The 21821-nt window shown below is 43.0% G+C and overlaps 1 protein-coding gene across 3 annotated transcripts in view; it reads left to right on the top strand.

Moving 5' to 3' along the window:
• Positions 1 to 91: 91 nt before the first annotated feature.
• ATP6V0E1 (ATPase H+ transporting V0 subunit e1) overlaps positions 92 to 21821 on the top strand; it is a 34949-nt gene continuing 13219 nt past the window's right edge. For all 3 annotated transcript variants that reach the window (XR_014830750.1, XM_005657621.4, NM_001044579.1), the window contains 2 exon segments: positions 92 to 261; positions 6298 to 6345. Coding sequence is in view for 2 of the 3 variants with exons in the window: in XM_005657621.4 (XP_005657678.1) it covers positions 158 to 261; positions 6298 to 6345 (152 nt within the window). In the remaining variant the exon portion in view is untranslated.

The raw sequence follows: 21821 nt of genomic DNA, 5'->3' as shown, positions 1-21821 counted from the left end.
TCTATAGCCCGGCCCCAGAGGGGCGGGCCCGGCGCGCGGTCACGTGAGGCGCAGGAGGCGGGTCTTTGCGCCCGCCGATCACGCGGTCTGTGTTGACACTTCCGGGTGGCACCTAAGTGAGGCGGCGGGGCAGGGGCTGGCAGCTCCGACGGCAACCATGGCGTATACCGGCCTCACGGTGCCTCTCATCGTGATGAGCGTGTTCTGGGGCTTCGTCGGCTTCCTGGTTCCCTGGTTCATCCCTAAGGGTCCCAACCGGGGGTAAGTGCGCCAGGCCTGCCTGGGGTGGGACGCGCGGTGAGGACCGGCCGGGCCGGGCGGGGGAGAGGGCGACCCTGCACTGGTCAGAGACCTTCCCCGGGTAGTCCTGCAGTCCAGAGTCAGGCCCCGAGCCGCGTGCAGCCCCGCAGTTTCCTTATCTCAGCAGCCTCCATGTCTCCCGGCCCGAGCGTGAGGAGTTTGACCTCCGCCAGACCCTCGAGAAGGAGTTTTAGGGGAATTTTTTCTCACCACGTCCCTCTGTAGGACGGTACAGTCGGAAATGGGTTTATATCGATTCAAAAGAGAAGTTGCGGTTCGTCCCTAGACGACTATTGCCTCTTTAGCCCTGCCGTCCACCCAAATGAGGCCTCGTTTGCCTAATCTTTGAAGGAACGGATCAAATAAATAAAACAGAAATGGCCCTCTCTGCCTCGCAGCCTCTCGCAGTTGCACAGGACAAGCTTGTGCAATGACATTGAGCCCAGGCCTTGCATCTAGTGGGCGCCAGGAGGTAGCTGGGGCCTGATCTAAAGCGAGATTAATTACCGAAGAGCTGGAGGTATTGTTTAGAAACCCCTGCGTCATACCTTTTGGAGGGCGCTGGTATGTGAGTGTAACAAGCTCTTAGAAGCTTAAGAGATCCTTAAGAAAGGCTTTTAAGGAGACTTTTTTCCCAGACTTCTTTGTTAGATAGAGATTTATCTGTTTGGTAAGTAAACTTTTTAAAAATTGTGGTGTGAAGCAGAGTGTTCTCAAAGGAACTCTGAAACACCCTCTTTCTGGTTCCTCTTTTGCCTTTTAGTCATTTTCTTCTCACTGTAAGATCATGTGGGGTGAAACTTAGATTGAATTCACAGTTTGGGGGAGCACCATCTCTTGTTTTATTCTTTGAAACTAATTGGTGGCTTCATAGTGTTTTGCATGTATAGTGGACATTCAATAAATTCTTATTTTTTAGTTTTTTTATTTTAGGGCCGCACCCACAGCATATGGAGGTTCCCAGGCTAGGGGTCTAATTGGAGCTGTAGTTGCTGGCCTACGCTACAGGACAGTAATAACAGATTCAAGCCGCATCTGCAACCTACACCACAGCTTAGTGCAACGCCAGATCTTTAACCCACTGAGTGAGGCCAGAGATCAAACCTGCGTCCTCATGGATGCTAGTCAGATTGTTTCTGCTGAGCCATGGTGGGTACTCCCATTCAAAAATATTTGTTGAGTGGATAATTCTATTTCCTTTATTAAAGAAAAGCAAATATATTTTGTGACCTGATTCTCCTTTGCTCTCTGGAATAAACTTGTGTTAGACCTGTTACTTCTCTCTAGCTTACAAGTAAATCAGAATTTGTTTTGATTAAAAAACAAATGAAAGGAGTTCCCGTGGTGGCTCAGTGGTTAACGAACCCAACTAGCATTGTTGAGGACTCGAGTTCAGTCCCTGGCCTCCCTCAGTGGTTTAAAGGATCCGGCATTGCCATGAGCTGTGGTCACAGACGTGGCTTGGATCTGGCATTGTTGTGGCTGTGGTGTAGACTGGCAGCTGTAGCTCCAATTCAGCCCCTAACCTGGGAACCTCCATGTGCTGCGGGTGGGGCCTTAAAAGAGACAAAAAGACAAAACAAAACAAAACAAAACCCCCCAAAAAACAAGTGAATTTCTCTCCTTCAATTACATTAGGGCCATACCCCTTGTAACATCAATTATATAAGGGAGTTCCCATCATGGCTCATGGGAAACAAACGTGAATAGCATCCATGAGGACACAGGTTCAATCCCTGGCCTCACTCAGTGGGTTAAGGATCCGGCATTGTGATGAGCTGTGGTGCAGGTTGCAGACACGGCTCGGATCTGGCATTGTTGTGGCTTTGGTGTAGGCTGGCCCTGTAGCTCCAATTCGACCCCTACCCTGGGAACCTCCATATGTCGCTGGTGCAGCCCTAAAAAAGACCAAAGAAAAAAAAAAGGCAATTACATGAGGTCATCTCTCCAGTCTGTAATAGATTATTTAGAGTGTCAGAATTTAGGGTTTCTTAAAATGATTTGTATTAACCAAATTTAATTCTTTGGACTTATTTCTCCTACTGGAGTTAGAGAACAACAAATACGCCTTTGTTGTATTGCTGTCTTCAACCGTTTTATCACCCACTGTCTGCCTTTCCAGCCTTTGTACTCAGAAAGCATTTATTATGCTGGTAGCTTGACCACTCCTTTCTTGAAGACCCCCATCTGGGGCCCACCATGCCCAGCCTTGACTCTTGATGCTACTTCTGTTATACAGGGTAATAAAATGACATCCTGTGGTCCACAGGCTACTCAGTTTCTAGCCCTAATGTCACGTTTCAGGTTTGACCTGCTAGTGATATGTTATCTGGATCTAATTCATAGCCTCTACCTCAGTCCTATTTCCTGCTCTTGGCAGGACTGAGCAGGTCTTAATACACAGGGTGTCTCAGAATTCCCTGGTGGCACTGTGGGTTAAGGACCTGTGGCTCAGGTCACTCCTGTGGCTCAGGTGACTGCTGTGGCACGAGTTCAACCCCTGGCCCCCTGGAACTTCCACATACATGCCATGTGTGGCCAAAAAAACCCACATGGTATCTCCTAGGAATTACTGTATCATGCTTTGAGAGACACTGCTCCCAGTTGGATGATACCCGTGACCTTGGATAATTGAGTTAACATTTCCACGTTCATTTCCTCATTATAAAATGGAAATATTAGTACTGAATTAGTATTAGTTCCCCTTTACCTCCTCAAAAGACTGAAGATAATTTTTTTTTTTTAAGTACATGAAGGAGCTGAATTGCTTCAAGGAATATGGTGAATGTTTAATGCAGGAGTGCATTTCTCATTTGAAGGAGGAAAACCATCTTCCTTAGGGAGATAAGTGAAGGGGCTGTATGAGCAGGAAGAGGGGCATCTTTGCCCTTAAATCCTCTTCTCTGAGACCCTTGCACATCAGAATGCAGCACATGGGGGATGAGGAGGTTTTTAGGACCTGGTGAAGCTGGGAGCAAAACATGGCCAAAGGCCAAAACTCTTCTGAATTTGTACAACCCAAAGCAGGCTCCTTACTCTCATCTTTTGGCTGGATGAAATCAAGTCTGTACCTGGACCGCTGATTCCCGACCGTTTCTGTTTTTCACGATATCTCAGTTTCTTCTTTAGGAATCCACAGATGCTGTGAAAGCTTCAGAGTTTTTCACAGGGGCTCCCTTAGCAGTAGGTGGGGCGGGGGCGGGAGCAGGTGCAGGGATTGGTGTGCCTGGAGTTCAGTCAGCTCCAGTCTTCTCAGAAACTATGGAACATTTTCAAATACAGCAGAAGAGTAGAAAGAGTAGTACAAATGTCAGATAGTACCACCTAGATTCAGTAATGTTAACATTTTCATATTTGCTTTATCTGTTTATCTGTGTAAACATACATAATTTTGCTGAACCATTTGAAAGTAAATTGCAATCATCATGACACTTCACCACTAAACACTTCAGCAGGCAGCAACTAAGAAGAAGCACATTAAAAGCTGATATTTTATTTTATTTTATTTTATTTTATTTTATTTTATTTTAGGGCCTGTGGAGGTTCCCAGGATAGGGGTCTAATTGGAGCTGTAGCCACCAGCCTACACCACAGCCACAACCACAGCCACAGCAATGCACAACTCGAGCCACGTCTGTGACCTACACCACAGCTCGCAGCAATACCAGATCCTTAACCCGCTGAGCAAGGCCAGGGATCAAACCTGCAACCTCCTGGTTCCTAGTCGAATTTGTTTCCCCTGCAACACGATGGGAACTCCAAGAGCTGATATTTTAGTGAGGGAGCTTTTCTTTTGATGTTGAACTATTAAGCAGCTAGAACTCAGGAGTTCCCTGGTGGCCTAGTGGGTTAACCATCTGGAGTTGTCACTGCTATGGCTCGGGATCGATCCCAGGCCCAGAACTTCAGCATGCTGTGGGCACAGTTTAAAAAAAAAAAAAAAAAAAAGGCAGGTAGTACAGAAGGGTTTCTGTTTCTGCTCGCTGAGATGGTCTTTTAGGGAAGACAAAGACTGAGGGAGGGATTCACAAGTTGGGGCAGAGGAATGAAGGCAGATGAGCAGAAGCCTGGGTTGGAGAGTAATAAGTATGATGTGTCAGGGACACTGAGGGCACCTACGTTCAGGAATGAAGGGTTGCTGTTTGAAAGTCAAGAGCGGTGAGAAGGCTAAGTGGAGGGAATTAATGTGAAGAGATGGACTTGATTTTATAGATCTTCAAACTTTTTTTTATTGTGCAACTGTCAGAGTTTTTAGCACAAACCCTCATACCTATATATGGCTGTGTTATAAACATCATATATAAGGTACATATTTTGAGGATTGTTCCTTCAAAATATATCCAGGAGTTCTCTTGTGGCACAGTTAGCTGTTAAGGATCCGGCATTATCCCTGAGTGGCTTGGGTGGCTGTTGTGGCATGGGGTCAGTACCTGGCCTGGGAACTTCCACAGGCCATGGGCATGGCCAGAAAAAAAAAAAAAAAAAAAGTGTAAAAAGAAAAAACAAATAAATAAATAAATAAAAATTAAAAGACAAAAAAAAATAAAAATAAAAAATTGTGTGTGTGGGTGTGTGTGTGTATATATCTCTCTCTCCAGAGTCTTAACCAGTTCTCCCCACAGGCGCTGCAACCGTGCTGGTCCATTAGTGGAATTCTGCCCTGACCAGTTTTTCTGCTTTTCCCTTTGTTCCCCTTTCCCAGTCTGTTTCCACCCTGCAGAGAGATCCTATTAGAATTTGGATCAGATTTTGTCAGTCCTCTCCCCAAATCCTTCCAAAGAGCTTCTCTTTTCCTTTCAGAAGCTACAAAATACCTCTGACCTCACTTCCTACCAGGCCCTCCTTGCTCTGTTTTGCCACACAGGCCTCTGTTCTCTTTGAATACCTGATACCGTCTTGCAGGGAGCCTTTGCTATAGAGAGCAGGGGTTTGTTCACTCCTCTCTCCCCAGAGCCTGGTGCATACAGGACACTCAGAATCTATTGCATGCATGAATGGACAGGCCAATAAATTAACCACAGAAAACACACACACACACACACACACAGAATTTCTAAAGGCCAAGTTAATATATATAGGAGTTCTGATATTTGCTCCCTGCCTCCTAGGAGATAGTCTTGCTTAGTTTTTGGTGCGTGGAGACCCCATGTTGGGAAGTTATTCCCCTGGATGATCAGGGGCATTGAAAGGTATTAAGCTCCAGAGTGATGTAATGCCAACAATGTTTTAGAAAGATTAATCCGAGGTGATTGTAGGAGTGAACGAATGCTTGGATAGAATGAAAGGGCAAGAAAGTGTTGATCTGCTAGCAGTTAGTTAGCCAGGCAAACCTGATATATTTTGAAGTTCACGGTGGGAATGGTAAAGGAAGAACGCTTCAGAGGACTTGTCCACGGCATTTAGTGAGTGTGAGGGTGCCGGGGAGGCATGAGCAAAGATGACAAATCGGAGGGGTGGGTTGGATGGGTGGAAATGGCCAAGCTTCTCAGGAGTCAGAGATTTAGAAGGGGAGCCTTTGGGAAGAGAGCAATGGGAAGAGAATATCATGAATTCAGTTTCTTATTAGTGTTGAAATTTGACTGATAAGAGAGCCAGGTTTAACTTTTTCAGACAGGAATGGAGATGAGAGATGAACGCTAGAAAGGCATATTTTTAGAAGTGTAGTGTCGTTTCATTGCAGAGAATACCACGGAATGGGGCCGTTACTCGCATGTCAAAGCTCATTGTCATTGCAGGCTTTCGGGTTCAGTTTCAGATGGATTTGGACTAGACCCCTAAACTGTGGCTTAATACCCATCTCTTCAAACGCAAATGTTAATTACTGACATGGAATTCTACCAAGTGCCCTACTGTCTCCTGGTGTTTGAGCAAGTTTGGATCCATTTCTGTGCTGTGCAGTCCTTGCCAGTTTGATCACCTGGGAAGGGGAGTTAAACCTCGTATGATGTCTGGTTAATTGTTAGTTATCTAATGATTACTTTTTTTTTTTTTTTTAAGAGTCATCATCACCATGTTGGTGACCTGTTCGGTTTGCTGCTATCTCTTGTAAGTAATTTTTTCTTGACATAATAAGCAATTATTCTTGGTCTTTATCATATGTGTGATTAAAAGTTAAATAAGTGGAGGGTGGTTGCTGTGAAACTTGACGCTTCTGTTTCACTGGGGCTTGTTCCTGGTGTCAGATCTAGAAATTGTATCCTAAGGTTGAAAAGGACACTTTTCCTCTGTTCGGTGTATTTACCTAAGAACTGTTCAGATGCTCTTTTCTTTTGGCAAAACGAGTCTTATTTATTTGACACAAATTTAAGTCGTATGATTAGCCAGAAATGGTCATTGTACTGCTTTATATTTTACTGTTGTGAAATATTTAGGCCTACTCATTTCACTTAAATATCTCCCCATGAAGCCTGTAAAGCCATTCTTTATTAGGACTTTTGATAATCTCATGATTAGATGTTTGCACTAGAATTATAATCGAGAAGAGTAAGGGCAGTTTTTTATTTTTTATTAATCAATGAATTTGTTACATTTATAGTTGTACAATGATCATCACAATCCAGTTTTATAGGATTTCTGTCCCACACCCCCAGCGCATCCCCCCCCCCCAACTGTCTCCTTTGGAAACCATAAATTTTTCAAAGTCTGTGAGTCAGTATGAGGGCAGTTTTTAAAAACAATTCATTGTGCACTATCCAAGTATGATAACAATTGACATCTGTTTGAATAGGTTATAGCTTTAGGATATGTAAGGTCATTTCTCAGTGTATACTTTTAGATTACTGTTCTCTATCCTCATGAGTGTTAGAAATGGCAAAACTGTAGTTGAAATAGTCTGTTGGGTTTTTTTGTAAATTAAGATATAATTTCACATACTATAAAACGTATCCTTTTAGGAGTAGCTTTTTAGAGTTTAGAAGCGGTGATTCTCTTAAAAAGAGCTTGCTAGCCTCACGAGACTTCCTTATATGGAAAGTATCAGTGATGCCCTACTATTGTTTAGTGCCCATAAGTGGTAGGAAGCAGCAGTTCTAATCCTGTGAGTGGTTCTCTTTGGCTCTGAATCTATGAATTCATTCAGAGGCACTAATATTTTTCAGAGAGGTTGGTGGGTATGAGCCAGTTTCACTTCTTGGCATTGATCAAAATCTGCCCCTGACGAAGAATTATTACGGTGAATTTTGGCAATCTGGTCCTTCAGTCACTGGCTTAAGTGCAGCTTGAAGTATTGAAAGCTGAATACATGTGACGCTATAGACATATTGCTAAATGATGATGATGTTTGACTGCCTCAAAACGAGGGCTTAGGTGATGAGACTCTGTGCAGTTGGCTTGTTAAGTCTTTTTAGTCTGCAGGGCTTTTTCAGGTCATGGTTCAGCCCCCAGAATGGATGTCTGACAGGTAGTGTATGGAGAGCATTCTTCCTCCTTTTCTTCTTTTTGGCCACGGCACATGGAAGTTCCCGAACCAGAGATCAGACCTGCACCACAGCAGTGACCCTAGTCACTGCAGTGACAACACCCAATCCATAACCCGTGCAGCCACAAGAGAACTTCTGAAAGGCATTCTTACATGAGCTGTGTTTAGCTCTAAAGAGTGAATGAGATGAAGTGCGTGCTTCATCAAGAATTCTTTCGGGGGAGTTCCCATCGTGGCACAGCGGAGACAAATCTGACTAGGAACCATGAGGTGGCAGGTTCGATCCCTGTCCTTGCTCAGTGAGTCCGGGATCTGGCGTTGCTATAAGCTGAGGTGTAGATTGCAGATGTGACTTACATCTTGTGTTGCTGTGACTGTGTAGGCTGGCAGCTATAGCTCTGATTCGACCCCTCGCCTGGGAACTTCCATATGCCTTGGGTGTGGCCCTAAAAAGCAAAAAAAAAAAAAAACAAAAAAACAAAAACAGAAGTCTTCTTTTGGAGTTCCTGTCACGGCTCAGCAGGTTATGAACCTGACTAGCATCCATGAAGATGAAGGTTTGATTCCCCGGCCTCGCTCAGTGGGTTAAGGATCCAGCGTGGCTGTGGCTGTGGTGTACGTTGCATACGCAGCTCGGATCTGGCATTGCTGTGGCTGTGGTGTAGGCCGGCAGCTACAGCTCTGATCAGCCCCTAGCCTGGGAACTTCCATATCACGCCATCTTTGAATTTTGGCTAATTAATTTTGTTTTAATTCTCTTTGAAACAAACAGGAAACCTTTCCAACCTTTCATGCCTCTTATCTTCATTCTTAAGTGTAAAATAAAATAACGACACTTGGTTGGAGATGATATCACTGTGAGTCTTGGTGAGTCAGTTGAGAACTGTCTATGAGCCATTACCTCTGACTGTTAGATTTTTTCCTTTGTTCCAGTGTGCTGGTGACTGCTGACAGCAGGTCAGTACTGTCATTGATGTATTAATAGAAATAAGATACAGTGTTCCAACATTCAGTGCATCTGGAGGCCATTTTTTCGAGAAATAAGCTGGGTGGTCCAGATTTTATAAAATTGTCTTTTTCTTTGGTTGCTTTGAAACCTGATCATATATCCTATTTAGCAAAATAAACTGCCTGAAACATACAGATGGAATTAAAATCCTGAATATTTTATGTACCTTAGTCCACACAAGGGTGGGATTCTGTAATAAATTTAACTTGAAATCCAAAGACAACTTCCCTGTTTGGGGCTAGTTCATGTAGTTTGTTGAAAATACCTCATTTGAAGTATACACGCCCAGAGAAACCAGATTTCCTAAACGAAGTCATGTTTTGAAATACACTCATAGACTTTTAAATTGCCTTCTGTTTGTGGCAACTTTTTCCTCTTTCCAGTTTGTTCTAGCTCCTGGTTAGATTCCTCGGGGTATACCTTGTTTGAGCTCTGCATAAATCAGGATCTCTGCCAGTACAACCAGTTTGTGTTACTAGTTCAGCAGAGGAAAGTGTGCTCTCCCTCTGGTTCCCTCTTCGAGGCACAAGATCCCTTTTGTTTCTTAAGCACACAATCCTTTGCGTCACTGTTCTAAACTTTCTTGGTCTTGGGTTAGTTGCTAATGTCGAGTTATGTTGTCGCTCACCCAGAGTCACAAAATTCACATCTTCAAGGCAAATTAGAAATTTAATGTTGTATTGTGAAGATATAATTGCTTCTTGGGAAACGTGGTATATCTTTAGCACTTGACTAATTCTAAATCTTCGCAGGGTGATAGGGCCGAGGAAATACTGGCTAGGAAACCAGGAGACCTTGGCTCTGCTAGGCTGAATAATATCCAGCCTGATTATGTTGTAGTAGGTTTTGGTAAGTTTTTAAATAAGGTGCTATATGTAGAAACTTATAACAAAAGATATGAAAAATGTAAAGGAACGTTACTGGTGATTTTTAGAAATAAGTTATTTTAATTCAAAGAATATGTGTTACTTGTAAGCACGCATTTGCTTACAATGCTGTGGCAGCATTTACTTTATTGGGCCTTATTAGAGGTCATTCACTTATTTACTGTTAATAATGATATACTCGTAATACTTTAATGAGCCTACTGTGTACAAGACACTGGCCATGTGACAGTGAATGAATAAAAGAGATACATCTCCGTGCCCTGTGTAGTGAGGGGGGACAGACAGCAGCAAAGAGCCAGAGTAGCCTCTAGTCACTTCCCAAAGATGTGCCCTTACCTACTCATTCCCCAAACCCCCTATTCTGTGACCCCCAGATGAGCCCCCCTCACTCACTCCTCCAGCCCCCTCATACTGCCCATCGCACAAGGACCTGCACAGCCAACAGCAGCTTTCCCCAGCTTGTCCAGGAATTTGCAGATCCACAGCTGAGCCCAGCCTTGCTTTGGTCCTGGCTCCGGAGCCAGTATGGGGACAGGACATGATTACCTCCCAAGGCCAGGGTCCTCCACTTTGGTTTCCCACCAACTAGCCACAGCTAGTCAGTTTCCAGGGTATTCTTTACTATAACATGCTTTATTTTGTTTTTTAAACTTTCTGGTTTTGGACTTCTAAAACTCACTGTATGTTCGCTACAAAAGTAGAGAGAATAGTAAAATGAACCTTCATTTACCTATCACCCGCCTTTGAAAATGATCCACTCATGGCCAATCTTTTTTTTTTTTTAGGGCCGCATCTGCAGCATATGGAGTTTCCCAGGCTAGGGGTCAAATTAGAGCTGTGGCCACTGGCCTGAGCTATAGCCACAGTAACACCAGATGCCAGCTGTGACTGTGACTCACACTGCTGCTCACAGCAATGCCGGATTCTTAACCCACTGAGCCGAGACCAGGGATTGAACTTGCGTCCTCATGGTTACTAGTCAGGTTTGTTTCTGCTGAGCCACAACGGGAACTCCATGGCCAATCTTGTTTCATGCCCACGCATTTCCCCTTCCACCTCAGGTTTCTTTCTTTCTTTTTTTTTTCCCCACACCCATAGCGTGTGGAAGTTCCCAGGCCAGGGGTTGAACCCGAGCCACAGCAGTGACAACGCCAGATCCTTAACCCTCGGTGCCGCAATAGAACTCCCCACCCCAGATTTTTTTGAAGCAAGTTCCAGATATATCAGTTTATCTGTAAATGTTTCAATATATGTATATTTCTAAAAGATGATCTCTCTTTTTCGATTATAGCCCCAAACCATTATCACACACAAAAAGTTAATTCCATTATATTATCGAATATCATTTAAATGTCCCTAGTTGTCTTATTTATTTGATTTATGTATTTATTTGTTTGAATGAAATGCACATAGAGACAGTGCGTTGCGATTAGTGGTTGTGTCTTTCAAGTCTCTAGAAGTTTCTTCTCCAAATCTTTCTTTTTTTCCTGACATATTTTAATAGAAAAAAACTAGATTGTTTGTGCCGTAATTTTCCAGTTTTCCAAAGTCTGGTCCTTGTTAATTTTAAACCCATAGTGTTTCTTTTTGTTTGTTTTGTTTTTTTGTCTTTTATCTTTTTAGGGCCACACCCTTGGCATATGGAGGTTCCCACGATAGGGGTCTAATTAGGGCTATGGCTGCCGGCCTACGCCACACCCACAGCCACAGATCTGAGCTGCGTCTGCGACCTATACCACAGCTCACAGCAATGCTGGATCCTTAACCCACTGAGCGAGTCCAGGGATCGAACCCGCAACCTCATGGTACCTAGTCAGATTTGTTTCTGCTGCATCACAACAGGAACTCCTCTCTTCAGATTTTAAATAAAGGAGTGGTTTAGTTGAATGGCCACTCTGGCTGCTCGAAGGCCGGAGTGGAAGCAGGGACATGCATTTAGAGGTTAAGGTATTCGTCCAGGTGAGGAATCTTTGTGGTTTGGTGTGAGGTGATGATGAAGGGGGTGCACAGGTTTGAGGACTAATTTGGGAGTAGAATTTATTGGTCCTGCAGGTGGATTGGATATGGGAGAAATCAGAGATGGCTCCTTGGTTTCTCAGTCAGGCCATTTGCTCAGGTGGTGAAGACTTGGCACAGGATACATTTCAAGACAAAACTTCAGTTGAGGACAGGTGAAGGTTGAGATGCCCGTGAGCCTTTGAAGAGATACCAAAGGGACATTTGAGGCCGTGCACACATATGTAATTACTGAAGGCCGTGCTTCTCTCTGGGGACCAGCATCCAGTGGGAAGAGGCCAGGGATGCTGCCGAATACCCTGCACTGCACAGTGCAGCCCCCGCCCCCAGTGAAGAATTATGCAGCCCCAAATATCAGTAGTGCTGAGGTTGAGAAACCTGCCGGAAGGGAAGGCACGGCGAGAGAAGAGAGGCTGGGCCCCAGCTTGAGGAATGCCAGCGTTCAGGTGTTGTTACGGATGCCATGCGGAGAGCCAGTGAAGGGCAAACTCCGGCCTCCTCTGTTGACTAAGAGGGGGTGACCGGAACATCTGGAGGGACGAGTGGGAGGCAAAATCAGGGGGCAGGCACACCCAGGCAGAAGGCAGTTCCTCACAAGGGTGGGAGAGAGTGGTCTGGAAGCCGCAGAGTCGGGGCAGAGAGGTTACCGACGCCTGAGCTCTCTGCTGTAAGACTAAGCGGACCTCTCTGCCTGACCGAGCCTCAGGGGGGAGCCAGGCTTCAGTGAAACTGCAGGCGGCGGGAGGTGGGGGAATGGAAGGTGTGTGAGTGGCAGCTCACGGAGCCAGTGACAGAGAGCACAGTGCAAGGGCGTGGGAGAAAGGAGAGGGGGGAGGCTGGATGGAGTGATGAGATGGGCCGAGCAATCTGGGAATGGGATGCGGGTCCTCCTAGATGGTCCTGGGAGGTTTTGAAAATTTTTTCCTGGCCAAAAAAAATGAGGTAAACAAAGATCATGAGACCTCTGGAATTTGTTACAGTTTCTCTTCGTAAGGGAGGACTTGGACCGGAAGGCTCTCCACTCACTGTAGCCTGACGGTGCAGAGGGTCTGGCAGGTGGGACTGCTTCCGATGGCCACAGGCGCTAAAATGGTGGTAATTGTTTTTGTCACTGTTGTTTTGTTTTCTCCATACAGATACCTAGTTGTTTCTCCATACAGATACCTAGTTGTTGAAAAGATTTTCCTTTCTCCATTAAATTGCTTTGGCATCTTTGTTCAAAATGATCTGACCAAGTATGTGTGAGGTCTATTGCAAGACGGTCTCTTCTGCTCATTGATCTTTTTGTCCAGCCTTATGACAATATCACAGTCTCTCGAACATTATAGCTATATATTGAAATCAGAAAGTGTAAGCCCTCTGTTTTTTCTTTAAGATTATTTTGGCTATTCTGTAATAGCCATATAAATTAAGAATCAACTTGTCCATTTCTACCAAAAATACCCAAAAACCTGTTGAGATTTTAATTAGACTTGTGTGGAATCTATAGATCAGTTTGGAGAGAGCAAACAATATGAAGTCTTCTGATAACGAACATGGTGTATCTCTTTATTTCAGTTTTTTAGTTTCTTTTTTAAAATTTTTTTTCATGAGATTTTTTTCCATTATAGTTGGTTTACAGTTGTTTAGTTCTTTTAGTTCTTATTTGTTCCCTTTAGTTTGCTCTTTTTGGTTTAATTTGCTCTTTTTCTAACCTCTCGAAATGGAAATATAGATCAGTGATTTAAAACTTTTTTCCTTTTTAAGTGTAAGCATTTCATACCATAAAATTCCCTTTAGGCATCACTTCAGCTGTACCCAGAAATTTTCGATGATGCTGTGTTTTCGTTTTCAGAATTGTGGTGTTTAATTTCCACATATTTGGTGCTTTTCTTGTTATGTTATCAGAAGATATGTTATGTAAGATTTCAGTCATTTAAAATTGGGACATATTTTATGACCCAGCATATGGTCTTATCCTGTTGACCATTCCATGTACACTTGAAAAGAATGTATATTCTACGTTGTTGGGTATGATGGTGTTCTGTAAACATCAGGTCAGTGTAGTTCAAATTTTCTATGTTGTTATTGATTTTTTTGTCTGCCTTTATTAATTACCGAGAGTGTGTTAAAATCACCAGATATGATTAGGATTTTTCTTTTTCTTTTTTTTTTTTTTTGTCTTTTTAGGGCTGCACCCGCGGCACATGAAGGTTCCCAGGCTAGGGGTCCAATCGGAGCTGTAGCTACTAGCCTACACTACAGCCACAGCAACACCAGATCTGAGCCGTGTCTGGGACCTATACCACAGCTCATGGCCACACCAGATCCTTAACCCACTGCGTGAGGCCAGGGATCAAACCTCCACCCTCATGGATACTAGTTGGATTCGTTTCCACTGAGCCGCAATGGGAACTCCTTGGATTTTTCTGTTTCTCTTTTTAAGTCTTTCCTTTTTTGCTTTGTATATTTCAAAGCTCTGTTATTAGGAGCATGCATATTTATGATTGTTACATATTCGTGATGAGTTGACATGTTAATCATTGTAAGAGATCCCCTCTTTATCCTTGGTAATGGTCCTTAACTCAATTTTTACTTTGGTATCAATAATATCACTTTTCCTATGCTTATCACATCTGTGTCTTTCTATTTAGGATATGCCTTTTTGAAGACAATGTGTACATTGTTCTTACTGTTTTATCTATTCTGTCTTTGCTTTTTGGCAAATGGCTATACCGTATAGAATTAATGTAACTATTGATATAGCTAGGTTTGGGTCCACTATTTTATATTTCTTTTATTTATTTATTTATTCATTTATTTATTTATTGTCTTTTTGCCATTTCTTGGGCTGCTCCCGCAGCATATGGAGATTCCCAGGCTAGGGGTCTAATCATTGCCATAGCCACCGGCCTACACCAGAGCCACAGCAACGCAGGATCCGAGCCGCATCTGCGACCTACACAACAGCTCATGGTAACGCCGGATCCTTAACCCACGGAGCAAGGCCAGGGATCGAACCCGAAACTTTTTGGTTCCTAGTCGGATTCATTAACCACTGAGCCATGACGGGAACTCCTATTTTGTATTTCTTTTTGTCTCTTCTTTGTTCCTCTATTCTTTGTTTTATTTGGGTTAATTGAATATTTTGAGTATTCTGTTTTAATTCCTCTAAGGGCATTTAGCTATACTATTGTATTTTTCATTTAAAAAAAATTTATAAACGTATAGTTGATTTACAATGTTCTGCCAATTTCTGCTGCATGGCAGTGTCTTTTTCATTTTTAATGTTGCTCTGGAGATTACAACATGGATTCTTAACTTTTCATAATCTACTTAGAGTTATATTGTTATATTGAATTTTGAACCACTTCAGATAAAGTGTAACAATCTTGGAGTTCCCATCCTGGTTCAGTGGAAATGAATCCAACTAGGAACCATGAGGTCTAGGGTTCAATCCCTGGCTTCGCTCAGTGGGTTAAGGATCTGGCGTTGCCTTGAGCTGTGGTGTAGGTCGAAGACGCGGCTCGGATCCTGCATTGCTGTGGTTATAGTGTAGGCTGGCAGCTGTAGCTCTGATTGGACCCCTAGCCTGGGAACCTCCATATGCTGCAGATGAGGCCCTAAAAAGGAAAAAAAAAAAAGTAACAATCTTATAACAATAAAATTCCATTTATTGTTATAAATAACCCACTGAACAGGCCAGGGATCGAACCTGCATCCTCATGGACAGTAGTTTGGTTTAATACTGCTGAGCTACAACAGGAACTCCCTAATTGCTCCTCTTTCTGCATTCTTTTTCCTTTGGATGTTACCAAGATTTTCTCTTTACTTTTGCTTTTTCAAAAAGTTTGACTATAGTCTGATTATAGTGTAGTAAGTGCGGTTTTCTTTGAATCCATTCTTTTTGGGGGGGGGGGGCTGCCCTATGGTGTATGGAGTTCTTGGGTCAGGGATCAGATCCGAGTCATAGTTGTGACCTGAGCCATAGCTGCAGCAATGCCAGATCTGTAACCCACTGTGCCGGGCCAGGAATCTAACCTGTGTCCCAGCACTCCTAAGACACCACCAGTCCTGTTGTGCCACAGTGGGAACTCCTGAATTCATTCTTTTGTTGTTGGTTTTCTGGTTTTTTTTTTTTTTTTGGCTGTGGCATGTAGTGGCTTGAGGTGGGATCTCAGTTCCCAGACCAGTGATTGAACCTGGGCCACAATGGTGGAAGCTCCAAATCCTAACCATTAGACCAACAGGGAGACTCCTTGAGTTTATTTTTATTGGCTTTGCTGAGCTTTTAAGCTTTATTGAGGTAGCTGTTGGATCTTTAAGTTAATGTTTTCTACCAAGTTTGAGAAAATTTCAGCCTATATTTTATTTTTTTATTCTTTTTCTTGTATTCGTTTTCTCCTTCTGAGACTCCAGTTAAACCTGTGTTAGACTCTGTAGGGTTTATTTCAACATTTTTTTCCTGATTTCTTCAGATTGAATAGATTCTATTAAAGTTTGATTTATTTTCTGAGATTTCCAATGTGTTCATTCTTTATAGACAGTTTTTTCTTTTATGTCCTTAAACATATTTATAATAGCTGTTTCATTTTGTGTTTTTTTTGTGTTTTTTTTTGGGGGGGGTGCTTTTTCAGGGCCCTACTTAGGACATATGGAAGTTCCCAGGCTAGGGGTCGAATTGGAGCTGAAGCTGCTGGCCACAACCACAGCCACAGGGGATCTGAGCCACCTCTCCAACCTACACCACAGCTCATGGCAACACCGGATCCTTAAACCACTGAGTGAGGACAGGGATCAAACCTGAATTCTCATGGATCCTAGTTGGGTTCGTAACCCGCTGAGCCACAATGGGAACTTCGATTTTTTTTTTTTTTTCTTTTTAGAACAATAAACGTCTTTATTATATGAACTGAATAGGAAGGAGGAGGATTTATTTGCCTTTCTGGGCCGTGATTTTCCTCAACTGGAACTCTAGCTCCTTGTCCTCTAGCACAGAGCCATTTGCTAGGCACACTGGCCTTATAACACCTGCTTAAGAGACATTACCTTTTAACCACAACATCTGTGTCATTTTGGACTCAGTTTCTGTCGATTACTTTGTCCTTGATTGTTGATTGTATTTCTTGTTTGTGGGTTTTTTTTTTTTTTTGCCCACGTATTTTTTTTCTTTTTCCATTTTTGGCTGCCCTGCGGCATATGGAGCTCCCGGGCCAGGGATCAGATCCGAGCCACAGTCACAACTGAAGCTGCATCCTTAACCTACCCTGCCGGGCTGGGGATCGAACGTGCAGACCCAGCGCTCCCAAGACAGCCACCAGTCCTGTTGTACCACAGTGGGATCTCCTGCATGTGTATTTTTTTTTACTAAATGCTTGGTATTGTAAATGATAGAGACTCGATTCTACTCTGTTCCTCTGAAAAGGTTAAATTTTAGTCTAACAAACAGTTAAATTATTAACTGATCACCTTAAACTTGTAGAGGATTGGTTTTACACTTTGTTGGGGCAGATCTGTTTCAGTTTTGCCCTTAGAGTGAGTTCTTCATGAAGACGTGGCCCTTCTGGGGTTTCAGTGGAAAGTCTGAGGTGTTTATCAAGCCCTTCTAACTTCAGACTCCACGTTCTCTTTCTCTGTGGGACGCAGCAGCTGAAATCTCCACTGGGTCTTTTCGGCTTCCCAGGTGTTTTCCCCCAGTCCTTGCCATTTGCATGCATGGTTCAGGGATGAGCCAAGGAGTTAAGGGGAATTTATACACAAGTTTGGGGGCTCCCCTTTATAACACTCTCCTTTTCGAGGCTTCCCTTTTTAATCTCCAACTGCTCTGGCAGCTCTAAACTTCATCTTTTTTTTTTTTTTTTTTTTGGTCTTTTTGTCTTTTCTAGGGCCACACCTGCGGCATATGGAGGTTCCCAGGCTAGGGGTCTAATTGGAGCTGTAGCCACTGGCCTACACCACAGCCACAGCAACAGGGATCTGAGCCGCGTCTGTGACCTACACCACAGCTCACAGCAATACCAGATCCTTAACCCACTGAGCAAGGCCAGGGATCGAACTTGCAACTTCATTGTTCCTAGTCGGATTTATTAACCACTGAGCCACAACGGGAACTCCTAAACTTCATCTTTTGATACCTGGAGCCAGTAAGGCTGCGGGGTTTTGCTTGAGCTTTAGTTACCCTGCCATACACATGGACGGGACCGTGTTCTTGGGAAATGGTGTGTAAAGGTTCCAATGTGGCTTCCTTCTTTCAAGGATTGAATCCCTTCCATTCTCTGCCTACTTTGGACACTCTCTGGCACCATTCGTTAGTTGATTTTTGTGTTTTGTTCAGAGTTTATAATTACTGTCTATAGAATGAGTCTAATATAAGCTACTCTGCTACTCTGCCATTACCAGAAGGAGAACCTATTTTTTTATTTTGGGCTATTATATTTTTCATTTCTATAGCATTTCTTTTTGCTGCTTTTATAGTTTTGTTTTGCCTCCTTTCCTCTGCCCTGCCTCCTTCCTTTTTCCCTGCACGTATTTTAAATGTTATCTTATTTCTTCGAACATGCAGATGGTTTATTTCTTGTCTATATCTGATAATTCCATTATCTTAAGTCCTTGCAGGTTCGTGTCTGCTCTTTGCTGTCTCTCACTCATGGTGCCTTGTCTCCATATGCGTTTAGTTATGTTTGTTTGCCATCTGCTCATTTTCCCCTGTATTTTTATATGTGTGGCTTCTTTGAGGCCTGGTGAAGGTGGGCTCTTGCAGAAAGGATTTACATTGCTTCTGCCAGGTGCCTAAAACCATCACCAGTGTGGCATTAAATGAAGTAAAATTCTTGGTATGTACTATTTAATAGTCATGTAGTATGAATTTGAGTTGGCAAACCTTCATGAAGACCAATTCTCAGGGACAGTGTTTTTCTTCCTCCTTCTTAGCATTTATTTATATTTGAGTCAATTGATTTTCTTAGCATTCCACTTGAGGGGGTTTTGTTTGATTTATCCTTACCTTGAGATAGAACCCTTTGGGGTCTTAGCTTTTTTGGTGTGTCTGTGTGTCTGTGTGTGAGAGAGAAACTTTCATTAGACTCCCTACCTTGAAAGGGCTCTGGGCTTATCTACCGTTTTTATGCCCTGTGAAGTCTGAAAACAAAAGCTCAAGTTAATCTGGTGTAATATGTGCTTTCAAGGTATGGGAATCAACTGGTAGTCACTTTCTTTTCCTCTCTGGGTACTTACCTTCCCTTAGGTTTTCAGCCTGAGAATTGCTGACATTTTTCTCATGGATACATGCAAAATATTTGGATGTATCCAAATATTGATAGTGGAAAGGAAATTTAAATACCTGGCTCAGCATATTATTATTATCTGCTATATGAAAAAGCTTATTTTTCCTTACTCTGACCATGTAATCTTTTCATTTGTAATTTGGCAGATAAGAGAATTTGAAAGGTCCAGTATAGAAAGTATGGAAAAAGAGAAATAATTTGAGTTTAGAGCTGGCAAAAATAGGGCATTTTCTGGCAGTAGTGAAAGGGCCATAGCAGAGATAGGGTTGACATCAGGTTAATGGGAAAAAAGTTTGTGCCTTTTCATCTGGAGCTCGAGGTTGTCTTCCAAGATCCTGTGGCTGTGACAGAATTTTTAGTTCCTTGTGGTTTTAAGACTGAGGTCTTGTTTCCTTGGCTGGGTATTAGTTGAGGGCTGCTCTCAGCTTCTGAATGCCACCGCATTCCTTGCCATGCAGTCCCTCCATCTTCAAAGCGAGCAAGGGGGAATTTTTCCTTGTGTCAACTCCTTCTCATCCCGTAGCAGTCTGGGTCCAGTAAGGAGGTAGAAACCACACAGTAGGTCAAACACAGGAGGGTTAATGTAGTTATTCATTATGCCAGAAGAGCAGTTATGAAGAAGCTCCATATTGGTACCCTAGGGCTCAGAGAGAGTACCCAGGCAAGGACAAGCTTGAAAAGGCTTCAGATCTTGCTGGAGAAAGTGTGGTTTAGCCCACCAGAGAGCAGAGAAGTTCATTAGTTTGGCCAGGCTGGAGCAGGTCTGGAGTTTGCTGGGCAAGCAAATAGGCACCCTCTGGAGTACAGGCAGGAGAGCAGATGATCAGTGGCCTGGGGTGTAGTGGGAATCCCCGTGCCAGTGCAGGCAGGAGGACCTCAAAGCATGTAGGCCAAGCAGGGGCTCTATGTCCAGGGGGCTGCAGAGAGGTTATTCCCAGGCCAGGCCTACTAGATCAAAGAGCCACCATGTTCTGACGCAGACACCAAATGCGCTCACGCCTATTCCCCCAGCTCCCTCTACTGAGGAAGCTTAACATCATGCTCACTTTAAAGGAGAAAAAATAATTCGGTTATTTTATTACAAAGCACATATTAAAGGGTGCATTCCAAAATGATGGGCAATAAATTCATAGGTGATACATCCACTCCAAATGTCTTTCATCATGAAGAGTCTTGTCCCTTTTAGGAGCTTACTTGATTAGGTCAGGCCCACTCAGGATAATTTTCTTTTTTCTTTTTCTTTTTGTTGCTTTTTAGTGCCAAACCCATGGCGTATGGAAATTCCCAGACTAGGGTTCCAATCAGAGCTACAGCTGCCGGCCTATGCCACAGCCATAGCAGCTCGGGATCCGAGCCACGTCTGTGACCTATACCACAGTTCATGGCAATGCCAGATCCTTAACCCACTGAGTGAGGCCAGGGATTGAACCCACATCCTCATGGATCCTAGTTGGGTTCATTAACTGATGATCCACAAAGGGAATGCCACCTTTTTTTTTTCTTTTTAGTTTTTCTTTTCTTTTTAAATTGACATATAGTTGATTTACAGTTTTTTCAGGTGTGCAGCAAAGTGATTCAGTCATATATATCTACGTGCTCTACTGTAGGTGCTGTTGGTTGTCTATTGTATATATAATAGTGTGTTATCTATTAATCTAAGGCTCCTAATTTATCCCTCCCTCCCTTTCCCCTTTGGTAACTGTTAGTTTGTTTTCCATGTCTTATTAATGTTTTGTAAAAAAGTTCTCTTGTATCTTTTTTTTTTTTGGATTCTACATATGAGTGAATACCATATGATAATGTCTTTCTCCGATTTAGTATGATAATACGTAGTTCATCTATGTTGTTGCAAATGGCATTATTTCATTCTTTTTTATGGCTGAGGAATATTCTGTTGTGTGTGTGTACCACATCTTCTTTATCCATTCATCTGTCAATGGAAGTTTCCCTTTCTGTAGAATAAGCCAGCTGTATCTTTTTTTTTTTTTTTTTTTCCTTTTTAGGGCCATACCTGTGACATATGGAGGTTCCCAGGCTAGGGGTCGAATTGGAGCTGCAGCTGCTGGTCTACACCACAGCCACAGCAGATCCCGAGTTGCTATGGCTGTGGCATAGGCCGGCACAGATCCAAGCCACAGCCATGACCTACACTGCAGCTCACAGCAATGCCAGGTCCTTAACCCACTGAACGAGGCCAGGGATTGAACCGGCATCTTCATGGATACGAGTCTGGTTCTTAGCCCACTGAGCCACATTAGGAACTTTTCTTTTTTTTAAAGGTGTAGCCGATATACAATATGATATAGGTTTCAGGTATACAGCATAGTGAGTCAGTGTTTAAAGGTTATATTCTATTAATAGTTATAAAATATTGGCTATATTCCCTGTGTTGTACAGTACATCCTTTTAGCTGATTATGTACTTATGATAATAGTTTGTATCTCATAGTTCCCTACCCCTATATTGCCCCTCCTCCCTTCCCTCTCCCCACTGGTAACCACTAGTTCATTCTCTATATTCGTGAGTCTGTTTCTGTTTTGTTATTTTCACTAATTGGTTTTATTTTTAAAATTCCACATGTAAGTGATATATAGAATTTGTCTTTCTCTCTGAATTCAGCTGGATCTTAGAACATAATCTAATCATGGGAATGACTCTTATCACATCCACCACCTCCTGTTTATACAGGGTGTGTACACAAGGGGATGGGAATTTGGGGGTAACATCTTAGAATTCTGCCTACTGCAGAGGGGGTGGGGGCGGGAGAGGAGGTGGAGATGAGAATGACTCAGTGCTACCTGAGAAACTCCTTTGTAAAGCGAAATAGGTTGTATTTCATTCTGTGGCTTGAATACATTTTTAGCTGTCTCAGAGACCGAGAAGGAATACCTAATATTACTGAACATCTTTCTGTCAGCTACTACACCGAG

This window comes from Sus scrofa, chromosome 16 (genome assembly GCF_054392235.1).
Source record: "Sus scrofa isolate SSC_HxYL_T2T_F1_AM1 chromosome 16, Sscrofa_HxYL_maternal_Yorkshire_Landrace_v2.0, whole genome shotgun sequence".
In the NCBI taxonomy this organism is placed as follows: domain Eukaryota; kingdom Metazoa; phylum Chordata; class Mammalia; order Artiodactyla; family Suidae; genus Sus; species Sus scrofa.
Note: the sequence above shows the minus strand (reverse complement) of the source record. Positions and strands in the feature narration are given on the sequence as shown.